The sequence below is a fragment of the Ahaetulla prasina genome, chromosome 7 (assembly GCF_028640845.1).
Source record: "Ahaetulla prasina isolate Xishuangbanna chromosome 7, ASM2864084v1, whole genome shotgun sequence".
NCBI classification, from domain to species: domain Eukaryota; kingdom Metazoa; phylum Chordata; class Lepidosauria; order Squamata; family Colubridae; genus Ahaetulla; species Ahaetulla prasina.
In genome coordinates this window covers 33578874-33595902 of record NC_080545.1, presented here as the reverse complement: position 1 = coordinate 33595902, position 17029 = coordinate 33578874, and the positions used below count along the sequence as shown (strand labels likewise).

Sequence of the window (17029 nt, the reverse complement as noted above, 5' to 3'; positions counted from 1 at the left end):
CCTGTGTCGCTTTGGCCCGATCCATGCATCCCAGTGGGCTGGTGTGTGCACAGGAGGGAGACAGGCACATGCGCACACAGGCTCAGTTCGCCACCGTCACATGCAGGGCAACAAAAGTAGACTGTGGGACTATGGTAAAAAAAAATAGTTTAGACCTTTCAACTTCACAAGATTTTTTTTTTTCATGAGAAGTTGGAAGGTCTGAACTATTTTTTTTACTGTAGTCCCACAGACTACTTTCGTTGCCCTGCGTGTGGCGGCAGTGAAAGGAACCGGAAAGCAGGTTAATGAAGGGATGTTGCTGTCCTGGGGGTGGGGTGGGGTGAGGGTTTGGCATGGGTGGCCTGGCTGAAGGGCCCTCAGGTAAGCTGATGCGTGGGGCAGCTTTGCACCCTCTGCCTCATTTCATCTTCCACCCCGCCTCCATCTCACTTTGTGGCTGTTGCACCAGTGTGTCGCTCAGCCTCCTGCTCCATTATGGTGGCAAACAAGGGGAAGAAGTGGCAAAGAACGAAGGTGAACAAAGCGAGATGGTGGAGGACAGATCAGCTGCAGGGTGAAGTGGAGAGCATGGCTGGTGAGAGAGCAAGAGAATGATCTGATCAAACCTCTGTGTGTGTGTGAGAGAGAGAGAGCTGCTTTCAATGCTGCTCAGTTTCCCACCCCATCCCCGCCAGTCTGGTCTGGTTGGGGATTGCCTTCTCCGCTGCACTACGAATGGGGATTGACCATTCCCCAAGCCCCTCTACAGTCAAAGTAAATACCGGGTGCTGCACTGCAATGGACAGATGAAAAGCGCAGCTTTTGTCTGGAGGAGAAAGAGGAGTGGGGAGAAGAAAGAGGGAAAGCGGCAGAGTGAGAAGCACCCCGCCAACCAGGCACCAAAGTGCCACCACTGCTGCTGCAGTGTGTGAGACAGAGAGAGAGAGAGAGAGAGATTCAATCTAACCTCTGTGTGTGTGTGTGTGTGTGTGTGTGTGTGTGTGTGTCTGTGAGAGAGAGACAGAGAGACAGACAGAAAGACAGAGACAGAGACAGACAGAGACAGAGAAACAGAGCAACAGGGCTTGGGGCAGGGGTGAAATGCTCCTGGTTCAGACCAGATTGGCCAATCCAATAGCAATGGCGGCAGGTGGTTTGGAGAACTGGTAGCAAAAATCCCTGCCCCCGCCCCCATGCCCAGCTGGGCCACGCAATCACCAGAGTCTTTTTTTTAATTTTTAAAAGCATTTTTTAAACAACCTCTTTGGCCAAAGAGATTGTAAAAAATGCTTTTAAAGAGTTAAAACAAAGTTCTGATGATCCCAGCTGAGGTGCCTCAGGGGCTTTTTTTTTTTTTTACTTTTAAAAGCATTTTTAAAAAGTAAAAAAGCTGAAGCCTGCTAGGGAAAAATTGTGTGTGGGGGGGTTGTTTGAGAGAGAGAGAGAGGGGGAGGAAAGAAAGAAAGAAAGAAAGAAAGAAAGAGACAGAAAATGACAGAGACAGAGAATGAAAGAAAGAAAGAAAGAAAGAAAGAAAGAAAGAAAGAAAGAAAGAAAGAAAGAAAGAGGGAGGGAGGGAGGGAGGGAGGGAGGGAAGGAAAAGGAGAGGAAGGAAGGACTACAAACCTGGCACTAGTTGCAGCTTCAAAGGATAATCCAGGGCTGGAAGGGATCTGGAGATCATCTAGTACAACCCTGCTCCAGCAGGATATTGTTAGTGAGTTTCTGTCTTTTGCTCCCCCAGTCACATTACCATGCCCACCCAGTCACATGACCCCCACCACCAAGCCATGTCCACCAAGCCACACCCACAGAACCGGTAGGAAAGAAATTTAGATTTCACCACTGCTTGGGGGATGGTTAATCTCTGTTTGTGACGTGGTGGAGAAGGTGGAAGGCAATCCCCCCCACCAGACAAGACCAGCCTGATGGGGGTAGGGTGGGAAACTGAATGGCACCAAAAGCAGCTGAAGGTACATTGGCTGTAGCTGCCCTACCCCTGCCTTGCCTCACCTCATCCCACGGGAGGAGACTCCTGCTCGCTGTCCCACCTACCAGGGGCCCCTGGATTCCCTCCCCAACCTCGCCTGATCCCCATAGGTACCACCCAAGTGAGAAACATCAAGCTGGCAATACCCCTGGGCCATGCCCAGTCAACTGCAACCTCTTCCCCCGCCCCCGACCCCCAGAGGACAACCACAATGCTGATCTGACCTTCAATGCAATCAAGTTTGACACCCCTGGAGTAGTGCATCAGTACTTGTTACCATTGATCATGGTATCCTTTCAGATCTGCTATGGGGGCTGGAGCTGAGTGACAGTTTTGCTCTGGTTCAGCTCCTTTGTCCAAGGCTAGTTCCAATCGGTATTAATAGGAGTTGAGAGGTCCAGCCCTTGGATGCTATCTTGTGGTATGCCATAGGGCTTGGTACTCTCGCCACTCCTTTTAATATCTACATGAAACTGCTGGGTAGATCATCCATCACTATGGGTTGAGGTATCTGCAGTATGCTGATGATACCCAACTCTATATTTCCACTCCTGGTGTCCCAAGTGAGGGTGTGGCTGATGTCTTGCAGTATTTGGATGCTTTGGGAGACACTGAACCCTGGCAAGACCAAATGGCTTTGGGTACATGGGACACTGAGATTAAGATTTTGTCATTTTTTACCCTAGATGGGGTGGTACTATCCTAGACATATTCGGTCTGCAACTAGGGGTTCTTCTGGACTCAAGACTCCTGTTTGAAGAGCAGGTGGCAGTCACAGTTAGGAGAGCCTTTGCACAAATTCAGGTTGTGCACCAGTCACAGTCTTTTCCTGGATCAGGTATGGCAATGTCGAAGATCCATACTTTTTTCTTCTCCACCATCGTAATATCCGGGGTATTGTGTTCCAAAACTTTGTCAGTCTGTATTCAGAAATCCCACAATAGTTTTGCATGCTCATTTTCAATCACTTTTTCAGGCTTATGGTCCCACCAGTTCTTTGCCACAGGCAGATGGTAATTGTGACACAAGTTCCAGTGGACCATCTAAGCAACAATGTTGTGACGTTGTTTGTAGTCAGTCTGAGCTATTGTCTTGCAGCAGCTCAGTATGTGATCAATGGTTTCTGCTTCTTTGCAGAGTCTGCATTTGGGGTCATCAGCAGATTTTTCTATTCTGGCTTTAATTACATTCGTTCTGATGGCTTGTTCTTGGGCTGCAAGAATCAGGCCTTCTGTTCCTTTCTTCAGTGTTCCATTGGTCAGCCATAACCAGGTCTTTTCCTTATCTACTTTTTCTTGGATCTTGTCAGTGCTTTGTTGCACCATCTGTCAACTCGAGTTTGCATCGCTTTTTTACTATATTGATACTTGGTTTGCTGCACTTTTAGCAGCTTCCTCTTGTTGACCTCCATCAAAGCTGGTTCAACACTGTCTTTCACATAATCTACCAGAGCATGTTTCTCTTCTTTGACTGTCTGCTTCACTTGCAAAAGTCCTCTGCCACCTACTTTTCTGAGCAAATATAGCCTGTCGACGTCACTACGCAGGTGCAGCACATAGTGTATGGTCATCAGTTTTCTTGTTTTCCTATCCAGGCTGTCCAGCTCTGCCTGTGTCAAGTTTACAATCCCAGCAGTATGACAGGTATGGTCCAGGTATTTATAGCCTTGATGGTATTACTGCCATTCAGTTTGCTTTTTAGAAGTTTCCTGACCCTTTGTATGTATTCTTTGCTGACCACATTTTTTACTTGCCCATCCTGATGTTGTCCAGCTGCAGTATGCCCAGGTATTTATAGGCTTCAGATTGGTGGCACTTGATGGTTTTTCCATTGGGCATTTCAATTCCATCACTTTCTATGATCTTCCCTTTCTTCCCTCCATTATTATTATTATTATTATTATTATTATTATTATTATTATTATTATTATTATTATTATTATTACTACTACTACTACTACTACTACTACTACTACTACTACTACTACTATTTTATTGAAAAGACAGTGCCATCTCAGGATAACAATGCAAATAAAGCAGAGCCAGAGAGAGATCAATGGTAAATCTTAAAATACATGCTAATAACTATAATTGTACTATGTTAACAGTAACTGCAGCAATACAACCAAAAGAAAAGAGACGAAAACTTCAACTAAGTTTCTACTTACATTAGCTTATTTACAAATTTCTCCATATTATATCCATAGTTTTATATTGTTGTACTGACATTCATAAAATTCCCTTTCATTTCTACCTCTTGTCTTTATCCATTCATAAAATTTATTCCATTTCCTGTAATATTTTGAGTCTTCTTTATCTTTAATTTTTAAGTTAAACTGTCCATTTCAGCACAATCCCAAATTTTCCTAATTATGTCATCATCCGGTGGGGTGTTGATATTTTTTCCAATAATTAGCATATGTAATTCTAGCTGCCATCAATATACAGTATGTAACACTAAGTAAATGGTTGCTTTGTCATAACTTTCCAACAATATTCCTAAGAGACACATTTCTGATTTGAACTCAATATGTTGCTCAGTTATCATTTCTAGTCATTTATGAATTTTCTCCCAGTAACTCCTTGGTTTCTTACATGTCCACCACATATGGTAGTATGATCCTGGAGTCTAGCTGCATTTCCAACTATTGGCGGAGGAGTTCTTATATATTTTGGCCAATCTTGCTGGCAGCAAGTGCCACCTATAAAACATTTTGTAAAGGTTTTCTTTATAGGCTGCAGCCACCGTCAGTTTGTAGTTTCTCTCCCAAATTTTTAACCATTTTTCTAATTCTATGTTGTATACGAAATTCTTTGCCCAGGCAATCATTGTTTCTTTAACTATCTCTTCCTCCATTTTATAGTTCAGTAAATATATATTTTTTAATCAATTTTTCATCTGCCCTCATTAAAATTTCGTCCAATGCTGTTTGTTCTTTGTTTACACCCTATAATTTAACACTTTTTTCATGCCTTGCTTGGATCTGCAAATCCTATCAGCCGTAAGCCTGATGCGAACCTTGACACAGGTGTGTATTGAAAAATCACAAGCATGGACCACATTTTACACAGCGAGAGCAACCACCCCACTCCACATAAAATTAGCTGCATTCAGGCATTGTTCAATAGGGTAGACATTCATTGCAGCACATGGATGGCCAAAGCAAAGAAGCGGGCACATCTCTATCAGATCTACACACTCAATGGTTACTCTATGGACTTTATCCAATGGTGTATTACACCCAGGGCCCGACAGCCCATTGAGGGTACAAGTGGAATAATTGCATGGAGGATACTCCCATATATACGGGGGTTATCTGAAACTGCTGCACGCATTCTTTCAGTGCATGGGGTCAAGGTGGTGCACAAACTGGATCAAATTCTGAGAGTGATGCGCCCAAAAGAAACATTGCCCAAAGAGGAGGCATTCTTGGTGGTTTACCGTATTAACTGCAGCAACTGTGCAAGCAACTATGTAGGGAAAATGGCTAAGCGGTTACAGTCTTGAATGCATGAACATAAACTGGCTGTCCAGTGCAAAGAACAGTGCTCCCAGATCTGGGCACATATGAAGGACCACAATCACAGGTTCAACTTTCTGAAGTTGTTGCCCACAATGCAATTAAAGGGGGACGCCTATTGAAAGAAGCCTGGTTTTCCAACAACTCCATCAAGACATATTGACCTGCTACTGGCTTACCAAGCATTGGGGCACCGGGAAAGATCTTGCAGGATGATCACAGACTGATTTCTATCAGAGAGTAGAGATCAATGGCACCCCACCCCCCCCACTTTGGCCATGTAGGCTTGACCTGTGGAGGCATAGCCAGCCCAGGCCAAATGCTGAGGAGCCTGGGAGAACGGCTTCAAGCCATAATAGAATGGATAATGAGGAACGAGCTGGGCCAATTACAAGATCATGGGCAAAACAACAAACAAATTGGTTGATATATCAAATGTGCCTGTGAGGCGGAGGAGTGGTGGTATTTGGGAAGGGGCCAAAGAGAATACCATTAAAGCAATATCTGACAACTCAGTGTCATTCCCTTGGGATGGGCAGCCCAGGCAGTGCGCAATAGGGCAGGAAGCAACAGGAGCTAAGCCTCCATCGAATAACATGTCTGAAGTAAAAAGGACAGAACTAATTACAGATGAGAGGTGGGTAGATGGGCCTATCACACACACAATGGCCAAACTGATCAATGATGCATAAAGGCAAATATCTCTTCAATGGTAGATTTTACACTCTGAAGATGTTAGCAGAGGCTAACAAAAGCTAAGTGGATATTTAAGTATATCTTTTCATGTGACAACACTGAGGAAATAACAGTTGGCTACAATGTAAAGTAGTGAGTGCACAGCTTGTATAACAGTGTAAATGTGCTGTCCTCTCAAAATAACGCAACACACAGCCATTAATGTCTAAACTGGTGGCAACAAAAGTGAGTACATTCGTAAGTGATAATGTCCAAAAGGGGCCAAAAGTGTCAATATTTTGTGCGGCCACCATTATTTTCCAGCATGACCTTAACCCTCTTGGGTGTAGAGTTCACCAAAGCTTCACAGGTTGCCACTGGAGTCCTCTTCCACTCCTCCATGATGATGTCACGGAGCTGGTGGATGTTAGAGATCTTGCGCACCTCCACCTTCCATTTCAGGATGCTCCACAGATGCTCAATAGGGTTTAGTCTGGAGACATGCTTGGCCAGTTTATCATCTTTACACTCATCTTCTTTAGCAAGGCAGTGGTCGTTTTGGAGGTGTGTTTGGTGTTGTTATCATGTTGGAATACTGCCCTGCAGCCCAATCTCCGAAGGGAGGAGATCATGCTCTGCTTCAGTATGTCACAGTACATGTTGGCATTCATGGTTCCCTCAATGAACTATAGCTTCCCAATGCCAGGAGCACTCATGCAGTCCCAGACCATGACATTCCCACCACCATGCTTGACTGTAGGCAAGACATACTTATCTTTGTACTCCTCACTGGTTGCCGCCACACATGCTTGACACCATCTGAACCAAACAAGTTTATCTTGGTCTCATCGGACCACAGGACATGGTTCCAGGAATCCATGTCCTTAGTCTGCTTGTCTGAAGCAAACCATTTGTGGGCTTTCTTGTACATCATCTTTAGAAGAGGCTTCCTTCTGGGACAACAGCCCTGCAGACCAATTTTATGCAGCATGCGGTGTATGGTCTAAGCACTGACAGGCTATCCCCCCCCCCTCTTCAAACTCTGCAGCAATGCTGGCAGCACTCATACATCTATTTCCCAAAGCCAACCTCTGGATATCACACTGAGCACGGGCACTCAACTTCTTTGGTCAACCATGGCGAGGCCTGTTCTGAATGGAACCTGTCCCGTTAAACTGCTGTATGGTCTTGGCCACTGTGCTGCAGTGCAGTTTCAGGGTCTTGGCAATTTTCTTATAACCTAAGCCATCTTTATGCAGACCAATAATTCGTTTTTTCAGATCCTTAGAGAGTTCATTGCCATGCGGTGCCATGTTGAACGTCTAGTGACCAGTATGAGAGAATGAAAGCAATAACACCAAATTTAACATACCTGCTCCCTTGTCACACCTGAGACCTTGTAACACTAACACATCACATGACATCAAGGAGGGAAAATGGCTACTTGGGTCCCATTTGGACATTATCCCCTAGGGGTGTATTCACTTTTGTTGCCAACAGTTTAGACATTAATGGCTATATGTTGTGTTATTTTGAGGGGACAAGCACATTTACACTGTTATACAAGCTGTATACTCACTACTTTACATTGTAGCCAAGTGTCATTTCTTCAGTTTTGTCACATGAAAAGATATACTTAAATGTTTACAAAATGTGACATAGTCTCTCTGTGAGTGTGTGTGGTTGGATGGGCAGCCAATCATATAAATTTTATAAATAAATAAACAACTTTCTTATCCAAGTCTAATGTTACATTGAAAGCCCTAGGCTGCTTGTTATCAATGTGTCTTATGTCATTGTTTGCTAAACAGTACGCCATTATAAACTAATGTGTGCATAAAGAAATTTCATTATAATTAAGAGCTTGAAAGCATAGAAAAAAGCTATTATGAAATATAAATGAAAAAAGAAAATACTGATATTAGGACATAATTTAATAAAATAATTTTTGTTTCTTTTTCATTGTTTTGTAATACATTGTGTTCACATGACATACTTTTTCCACATTCCTTCCAATGATAGCAAAGTTTTCACGCAATGCTTATATAATTTAAATGCTGATAGTTACTTAGGAATGTTGTCAACAATCATATCCTGTGAATAGAGATAACTCCAGTACATCTGCTACCAGTGTACATTCAAACAGCATGAAAATATTACTTATTAGAGCAATAGTTACTCATCCATAAAAGTATTTCATGTATTCACTTATTGTTAGTTAAAAACTCCTCCCTGTTTATTAGATTCAAGTTCTAATGCATACTTATTTGGAAATGGTGAATAATTGAGGTTGGAATCAAATTAACTATCCCAACTGCTACAACTTAATTGCAATAATATATCATAGAGATAGTTTTAAAATATCTTTGCAGACCAGAATTCTGTGATGTGTCACATAGCCAATTAATACATCAGCTCCTTACTGTAATTTTGATATCAGTCATTTAAATCAACAGTAATCAAACAAAAAACTCACCCATACATTCTTTTTCAGATGGTTCTTCTGGAAGCAACATACCTCCTTCAATTATACTGCTTAGAAATTTTTTAAAAAGTGAAATAAGCTTGAAAACTTAAAACAGGTCACTTACTTTTCTTTAAAAATGAATGTCCTGTTCAATCGACTATTTGGTAAGCCTGGTAAGAAACATAGGTGCTTATGTTTTTTTCCCTAGGACTGGAAGTTAAGAAATTCTCACTTATATATGAAGATATAGGTATAGAAAGTGCAAGTTGCTTTATCAAGCAGAATATTTTCCCTGTATAAGTAAATAATGACTTGCTAAATATATTGTCACACATGATGTGATCTCTTTAATAAAGTTTAACCCAAGCGAGTTTGTAGTGATCACATTTGTGTATTATTTATATTCTTTCATCTATACTTCTCCATTTTCCAATTCTGTATTCTTCGTCTTTTTGCATTGCTCATCCAGAAATGCATTTTTGCTAAATTCACAGGCTATGTGTTGAAAGGTAGACATAATGGTACCTGTTTTCATTGACAATACTCAAATATTATTACTAAAATGTGCTCTTATCATGTAGTGGAGAGGGGAAAGTTCAGATTTAGTGAGTGTACTTAAATCATAAAAAGATGTGTGGTTAAACATTTAGGTGTATTTATTTAGACATGTCTATCCCTTCACAACTGGCAGGTAAAAGGAACTAGTTATATAGGCATCTGAGTAAAAGTCAAAATTACATTATGTCACATATATGATATGAATTTGCCATTATAATTAGTACCATTTGCATCATCACAACACATGTGATGTTACTTTATTCCTATTATAGGTACCCAATGACTAGTTCTTTTATAAGATAAGTGTTAAATTTGTTCCGCTTGTCATTGTATCATTGTGTACCATTTTCTTGTATCTCTGATCATATCTTATAGCCAGGACCAAGAATGCTCAGTTGCATTTTCCAAACAACTTTGCAGTGAGTTGCATTAGGGAAATAGTGACGTTTCTTGCAAGGTAGTTATAATATGCCTGTTACAGCAGTTTAGATTTGAACTGGGTTTCAGTAACTAGCTTTCTGACATAAGAATTGTGTTTACAGAACATACACAGAGAGAAAGAGAAGCAGTAGGATTGAGAAGGTTATCAACCTCTACCTAATGTTCTATATTTTTAATTATTTTAATTATCTCTTCTTTTACTAGGCACCTTAATAATGAACATGCATTGGATGACCGAAGCACTGCTCAGTGTCGGGTTCAAATGCAGGTGGTCCAACAATTAGAAATACAGGTTTGAAAATATATCCATATTCTGAATAAATTTTTCCTTGAGAAAATTGTATTAATTTCTTATGGAATTATGTATACATGGGTTAACATTTATGAACATTTTAATATCTACTGGTATGTTTTGAAATAAATTAAATACTAATTAACTATCCTAAACAATGCAATTTAAACATCTACTCAGGAAAGAGCCACTGAATTCAGGAGTATTTTTTTCTAAATAAGCACTTATGAGGTTTGACTTTATTTATGTTAAAAATTATTTTTAACTATCATTTTTTTAACCTTTATTGGTAATTGTGCCTTTAGGAAATGGGATGTCTGTAAGTGACAAGTTATTATGCAAGTCTGGATTAACTTATTTTCTATATCATTTGTATTCATATAAATTCTCAACTACCTTTTAAACCAACAGTTCGTAAATATCAATATAAATATATGCCAATAACATCATCAATCTGCAACTAAACATTTCACTTTAAAATTTCTCTGTGCTGTCTGCCATATTGACTTTCTGTATATTCTAGTGATGATCAGAATTCTTGAGACCTTGTAGACAAGTCTTCAACCTGCTTCATCTTGCCATATAGTTATGAAAATATGTGTTTGGAGATTCATAAGGCCGTATTTTTAGACTCCAGAAATTTTGCTCCTAATTCACATAATGGCTTTGAGTTTGTCTTAGTATATGATGGTTCTCAGTATAATGTACTTTTGGCCATTTAAGAATAGTGTAGATGCTCTCCATTAAAAAAAACCTAACATTATCATTCCTAAAATGGCTAATGTAAATCACGCTCAGAATTATACTGTGTGTATGATACATACATATAGATTCAATAATTTGGGAGGTTGGATGAGGAAGGGAAAGACGAATTATTAGAAATTTTTCATTTAGTATAATTGGAGAGAATGCCATCAGCCATAAGGCATAAGGCATATGATAGTTAACAATAGGATCCAATAAAATAATAAAGACTTAAATGTGGGGTCAAATGTTTAGTCCAGGTAGAAAATACGTTTTGGATCAAAATAAGTTCTGGCAGAATTATATTTAATATTCTTTTTAGAACAGAACAATTAAACTGTAATCTATTTAAAGTGTATCTTCCTTTACAGCCCTAAACTGTTTTACTGTTACCATTTTATATTTTGTGCTCATTCTGCAAAAGTGATAGCTGTCATACAATGGAAAAGTCTCATATAATACAAGCATGGGTTGTACGGGTCAGGGGCTGTGGGTTTTTGTTTTGTTTTTAAACATGCATGGTTTGGATTCCTTTTTTTTTTTTTGCCTGAAAATTAAACAGTGGGAAATGAAATAACTGTAGTGTTATTCTCTTTCATTTTATATACGAGGACTTTGCTTTATTTATCCATCCAAATCCTCAGAGGGGTAGGTGTGGGTGTTTGTATGCAATTATTACAAATATTTGCATTTTATACTAATGAATACCTTATTCTGAATCCAGCACAAAACACAAAGACAATCATTTATGAGTTTGGCATGGCAAAGAACTTTTTACACTAAAGTTTTAGAGTATTCATTTAATGTATTGTTTAGTCTATTAAAGTTAATTTTACTAGCATAATGCTTTTAGGGTTTTTAGATACAGTATGTATATGGTACTATTTGGATCTTTACAAATTGAAAGATCATTTATTTTTGCATTTTAGATACACAAAACTAAATATAATTGTTGAGTACTATATTATAATATAATAATATAACCAAAGGAGAGGGCCACAAATAATCCTGGTCCTTTTGTGAACTATGTTGTAGGCTTTCTTTGAGGTGCAATTTACATTTACAAATATTATGTTGTGATATAAAAGTCTCAATGGACTTTCTGCTTTCAGGGTGACCAATTATTAGTTTTTCCCTCCCCCCTCTTTTGTATGACTGTAGAAATGTAAGGTCCATCCATTGTAATGAGACCTAGAACATTGTTGATGTCAGTTTAGTGGCAGAGTTCAACATTTCACACTGCCTAGTCCCTGTCACTCTATTGAATTAGATTGATTATGGTAGATTGCAGGGGGCACTAACTGAACCTCAAGGGAATGGATGAAAAATATAGACAGTCTTGGCAGGCACCATGCTATGAGGACCCTTCACCTCTTCAGAGCTGTTGGCGCTAGCCCATTGCTAATAGTGTCCATAGGACAGTAAAGAGACACTATGGGCCATCTAATTTACAGACCCGGTAACTTGCTACTGTTGAGTCAGTAATGACCTCAATTCTCTTATTGACAAAAAGATGAAATATTATTTGTTTTCTCTGACCTTTTAAACATGACAAAAGCTATACAGCTTTCTTCTTTCTCTCCCTCTACTTCTGAAATTCAAGTTCCCTTTCCTACTCTATAAAAGTTTTCACATAGGCTTTGACGTAGGCTTTGATATGCAGGAACATTACTCCATAACAATCTCCAAGATAAGATGTATCACATGAAATAAAATAGCTGTTATTAGTCATTTCTAAAATGCTTCTGATCTCACTCTTTCTTTAACAGCTTTCTAAAGAACGTGAACGTCTTCAGGCAATGATGACCCACTTGCACATGCGACCTTCAGAGCCCAAGCCATCTCCAAAACCTGTAAGTGCATATTGCTTTATAAACAGTAAATAGGTCTACAAATGTAATAGACTAAGAAAATGAGCAATTTACTGACAGTTGGAAAACAATAAGTGTGATGAAAAATATGGCAATAAAATGAAGGTAAAATGCAATCGCTTGTCAAATTGCATGTTTCTTTAAAAGTAATGCTATCTTTTACAAAATCTGTCCAATCTGTGCCATAGGGGACACTAAACAAGCACACCTGTAAGTGCACAAATCACTCCCTTTCTGCTGAAACTAGAAAGAATATCATTTTTGAAATAGACTCACAAATATTAAAAAGAAAGCTGTTTTGAAATACCTGAAGTTCAGCTGACACAGAAGTAGTAAAGAAATGTAGCCTAACACAAGGCTATATAAGTACATGGGTTGATGCTGTAGTTTACCCTGTCATTTAAAATATCCATTAGAAAAGACATTGTGTTTTGTAATATTTTTGTCATTGGAGAGAAGCAAATTGTTCATCAGATATCAGCAATGTTACAGTGGGTATCTATTCCACTTTTGATAAAGGTGTGAGTTACTGATATATCACTGCCTGTTTCTGAATTAGAAAGGATGATGGAATTAAATATGGAGCCTTTTTCAATAGCCTTCTAAAATATATTTGCAAGTTATATATACATCTCGGTGTATGTCAAGCTACACTGTTTGCTTCATATAATTTGATAAAAATAATTCTAGTGAGACCACATTGGAATATTTTGTTCATTTCTGGTCACCACAATATAAAAAAGATGTCCCTTCCATTGAATCATATGTTCTATGTAGCCAATAATCCTTGAAAAAAATAGAGAATACCTGAAGTTCAGCTGACACAGAAGTAGTAAAGAAATGTAGCCTAACACAAGGCTATATAAGTACATGGGTTGATGCTGTAGTTTACCCTGTCATTTAAAATATCCATTAGAAAAGACATTGTGTTTTGTAATATTTTTTAAAAAACATTCCTGTATATCACAGCCTCCTAAATATTCCTTAAAACAATGGAAGAGCCATATTTGTAATTCCCCCCCCCCCAAAACTGCACATTTCAAAAACTTTGCTTCAAAGCATATTCTTAGGGTTATCAGATATGGAGAGCAGAAATCAGGACCACCATCAGCAATCTGAATTAACATTTTCTGCATTTCTCTTCTGCCATCTAGTGATTCTTTGGACTTTTTCACCTCCCAAACTGATTGCCCTGTGACTTATAACTTGGTGGTTGCCCCTCTGAGTTTTCAGTGATTGGTAGCATTTTTATATACTGTATGTATTTAAGTCTTCAACATTTGTGTTGTTTTCCACAATTGACTGTTTATTGCCTTAAATATAAGTTTGCACTATAGTACTAAATATGTCCGCTTTTTCATTTTTTTTCAAAGGATTGTTTTTGTTAGTTTTTAGTATCTTTACTTGGCTCCCAAATACTTCTTAATAGTGTAGAAAATGTGTGGAAATATTTTTGCATCACAAAATTGTTTTAATGTCAATGAGTGAATTCATTACAAATTCTAGAACTATCCCATATTTACTGTTTTGTCTGTCTCATTACAATCAAGTTATTTTTCTACTGTTTTCTATAGTGTAAGATAGATATCCACATGACAGAGTAATTGTCTCATAAATCCATCAGAAATCTGCAGCTTGTTCTTTTCCAATTAATTATTCAATCAGTAAATTTTTTAAAACTCCAGCAGCATGGTTACATCTACACTAATAAAGAATTTTCAGCCTATAATCCAAAACAGAACCTGAATGAATAATATAATTGAAGTATTACATTACATAAACCACACATGAAAGAATTGCTAATTGCGTTTGATGGTGGGCAATTAGTACAGAATCTTAGATTAGCAATTTAAAGTGAAAGCACAGTTAAAGTTCCCTTTGGAACTAGAAATATCTGAAGTAGTGAACTGATACTGTCTTCAAATTGGTTTGAGAGAAGAGTGGTAAATATCACCAAAAAAATCCTAAAATGTACACTGTACAAAAGAAGCTTCAAAATTGATACGATAGTAGAGAATTATGGTCTCATGTGCAGTGGTTCAGTTAAGATGGCCCACACATTTGATAACTATTAATAGGATGAATTTATTACCAAGGAAAAATGAGCTCTGTTGGTTCATCACTACATCCTTAACAGCTATCAGTACATGAACACAAGGTGCAACCACAGTGTGTGTTATATGACCCCATTTACTCTCTGAATGGTACTTCATTAAATGGTACCTTTTGGCCATGCTATGGATGGATGAAAATCAAAGTTATCATGGCTGCAAGTCCTGAATAATGAGTTTCACCCAACCTTGAATATATTCAGATGAGCTGATGTGGCTAAGTGATCATCCTACGTTTTACATGCTTTTCTTTAGTTAATAATAAATTCTATTTTATCAGCTCACGATTCCATGCCTACAAACATGTCATGCTTATTATTACTGCCTAGAAGAATAACTTACCATAACACTGTAAACATAGAGGTTGACATATATACTAACCCTAGCATTTCCAAACCTGTCTGTGTTTTATCAATAGGGTTGCAGCATGTACAATCTTCCCATAAAACTTTATTTTCATTGTGATAAACAAAATTGGGGTGAGAAATAGCGGGATATCAATTTAAAGTGTGTGTGTGTGGATTTGATAAATGATATAAAATATATTATTGACATGTCAGTTTAGAATTTGTAGTAGTATATGTAGTATACTACTACTTTGTTATGTAGTAGCAAGAACAATTGATATTGCTTCAGTTTATAACTTACACAAAATCAAAGATACTTTTGTACCTCTTGGGCATTTCTTCACTGTACTGAAGACAGCATTGAGCAAAAACATTATATTTTCCACCCTCCCTCCACCCCATATGTACTTAACAAAGAAAAACAGTTTGCGACTCATAAGGAACAGATGCACTCAGGGATGCCTTGAGGGCACCAGTCGTTATTATTATACTGCTAATGCTCTTTTGCTGGCTGCTACCCAAGAAAGCCAAACAATTAGCTGGCATATGTTAATTTTTGTTTCCCTAACAAATCTCTCTACTGACTAGATGTGTAAAACAAATCCACAAAGAAAGATCAATCAATGCTGCATGCCATTGAAAAGCAGTCTATCTTAAGTGTATTTGGGTCCTGAAAAGCAGGTGTTACTAGATTAGGAATAAAAACCAAGTCACCTCTGTTTAGTCAATCAAGGCACACTTACTGCCCAACTTCTATTCATTTCAGTGCTAGATAATGCATAATATCCCTATAGATAGTGCTCTTCCTATAATTTCAACAAGCCATTAATAAGTTCTTCATATTGAAAGATACTGTAGAAAATTATTGTAGCTTTGATTGGTATCAACCAAGGATAAGGCAGATATCATTTGGGGGGTTACTGCCATGATTATCCATTTTGCTAATTGGATGCTATTTATGACAAAAGATGTATGGTAAATATGACAGAGTTAATATGCATTTTTGATAATGAGTAGCAAGGCTTTTCTTGCTGGGGGTGTAATGAAGGGCACACTGTTAAACAGCTTGCATATATTTTCACCTTCTTTCTTTTTTTCTCCCCACTCTGACATCCTCTTTCTAGGGTACATCAACCATAAGTGACACTGTAATCATAAATTGAAAATGATACTTCCAGAGGAATTGGCAAACTTGACATTTCATTATATTTGTTAACACATGCCACAAATGATTGTTAGTGAAGAAATTCCATTTCCCTCTCTCCATCTCCAATCAGATTTAATTTGAAATTTTTCAGCCTCCTCTGGCTAATTTGCAATTAAGACAATTTTGTTTGAATATGTAGTAATGTCATTACCATTCCACCAAATTAGCAAGGAGACTAAAGGTCAGTGTAAAATTTTCCAGCTGGTTGGAGCCTCTCAGCTGAGATTTGGGACTGAAGAAAGGAATTCCAGCAGCATCACAATAGGAACTTATTTTGAGTCACTTTGGCCAAAAGCAAAAATACTTCTGGGTTCTCATCCTGGGGCTTCAACCGGGGGGCTAGCCCACCCTGCAAAAGAGCCTGTCAATAATAAACTACAGGATACTGTAGGGGTAGACTGTTGAGTCAAGTCCAGTAGGACTAGCAGAATAGTCCTGAGTGACATTACTGCAGATTAGAGCATCCCCTAATTATAGTTTTATTATGCAGTTTCATCCTGTAATTAGCTGAGCTTGGCTTCTTCCTTTTGCAGCTTATTAGTGGCTACATAGCCGTAGAAAATTCTTTTCTCATCTGTCAAACCATTTAAATACTTCTTCCTGCCTTTTTTTTTCTTCATGTAACTTCCTCTGGCTTCCTTCTTGGACCTCTGTAGTTAAATCTGGTGTCCACTGTCACCATGTCAAAGAACATCTTGGAAACATCTCCTCAGAGTTTACCTCAAACACCTACTACTCCAACAGCCCCAATTACTCCAATTACCCAGGGACCCTCAGTCATCACCCCTGCCAGCATACCCAATGTGGGAGCCATTCGAAGGCGA

At 38.5% G+C, this 17029-nt stretch overlaps 1 protein-coding gene across 1 annotated transcript in view; it reads left to right on the top strand.

Annotated features, from left to right (window-relative positions):
• FOXP2 (forkhead box P2) overlaps positions 1–17029 on the top strand; it is a 1142483-nt gene that overhangs the window by 1092127 nt on the left and 33327 nt on the right. Inside the window, exons 19-21 of the mRNA XM_058190721.1 lie at positions 9838–9925; positions 12439–12522; positions 16862–17029. The exon at positions 16862–17029 is cut by the window's right edge and continues 34 nt beyond it. Of these exons, the coding sequence (XP_058046704.1) occupies positions 9838–9925; positions 12439–12522; positions 16862–17029 (340 nt within the window). The remainder of the gene's footprint in view (positions 1–9837; positions 9926–12438; positions 12523–16861) is intronic.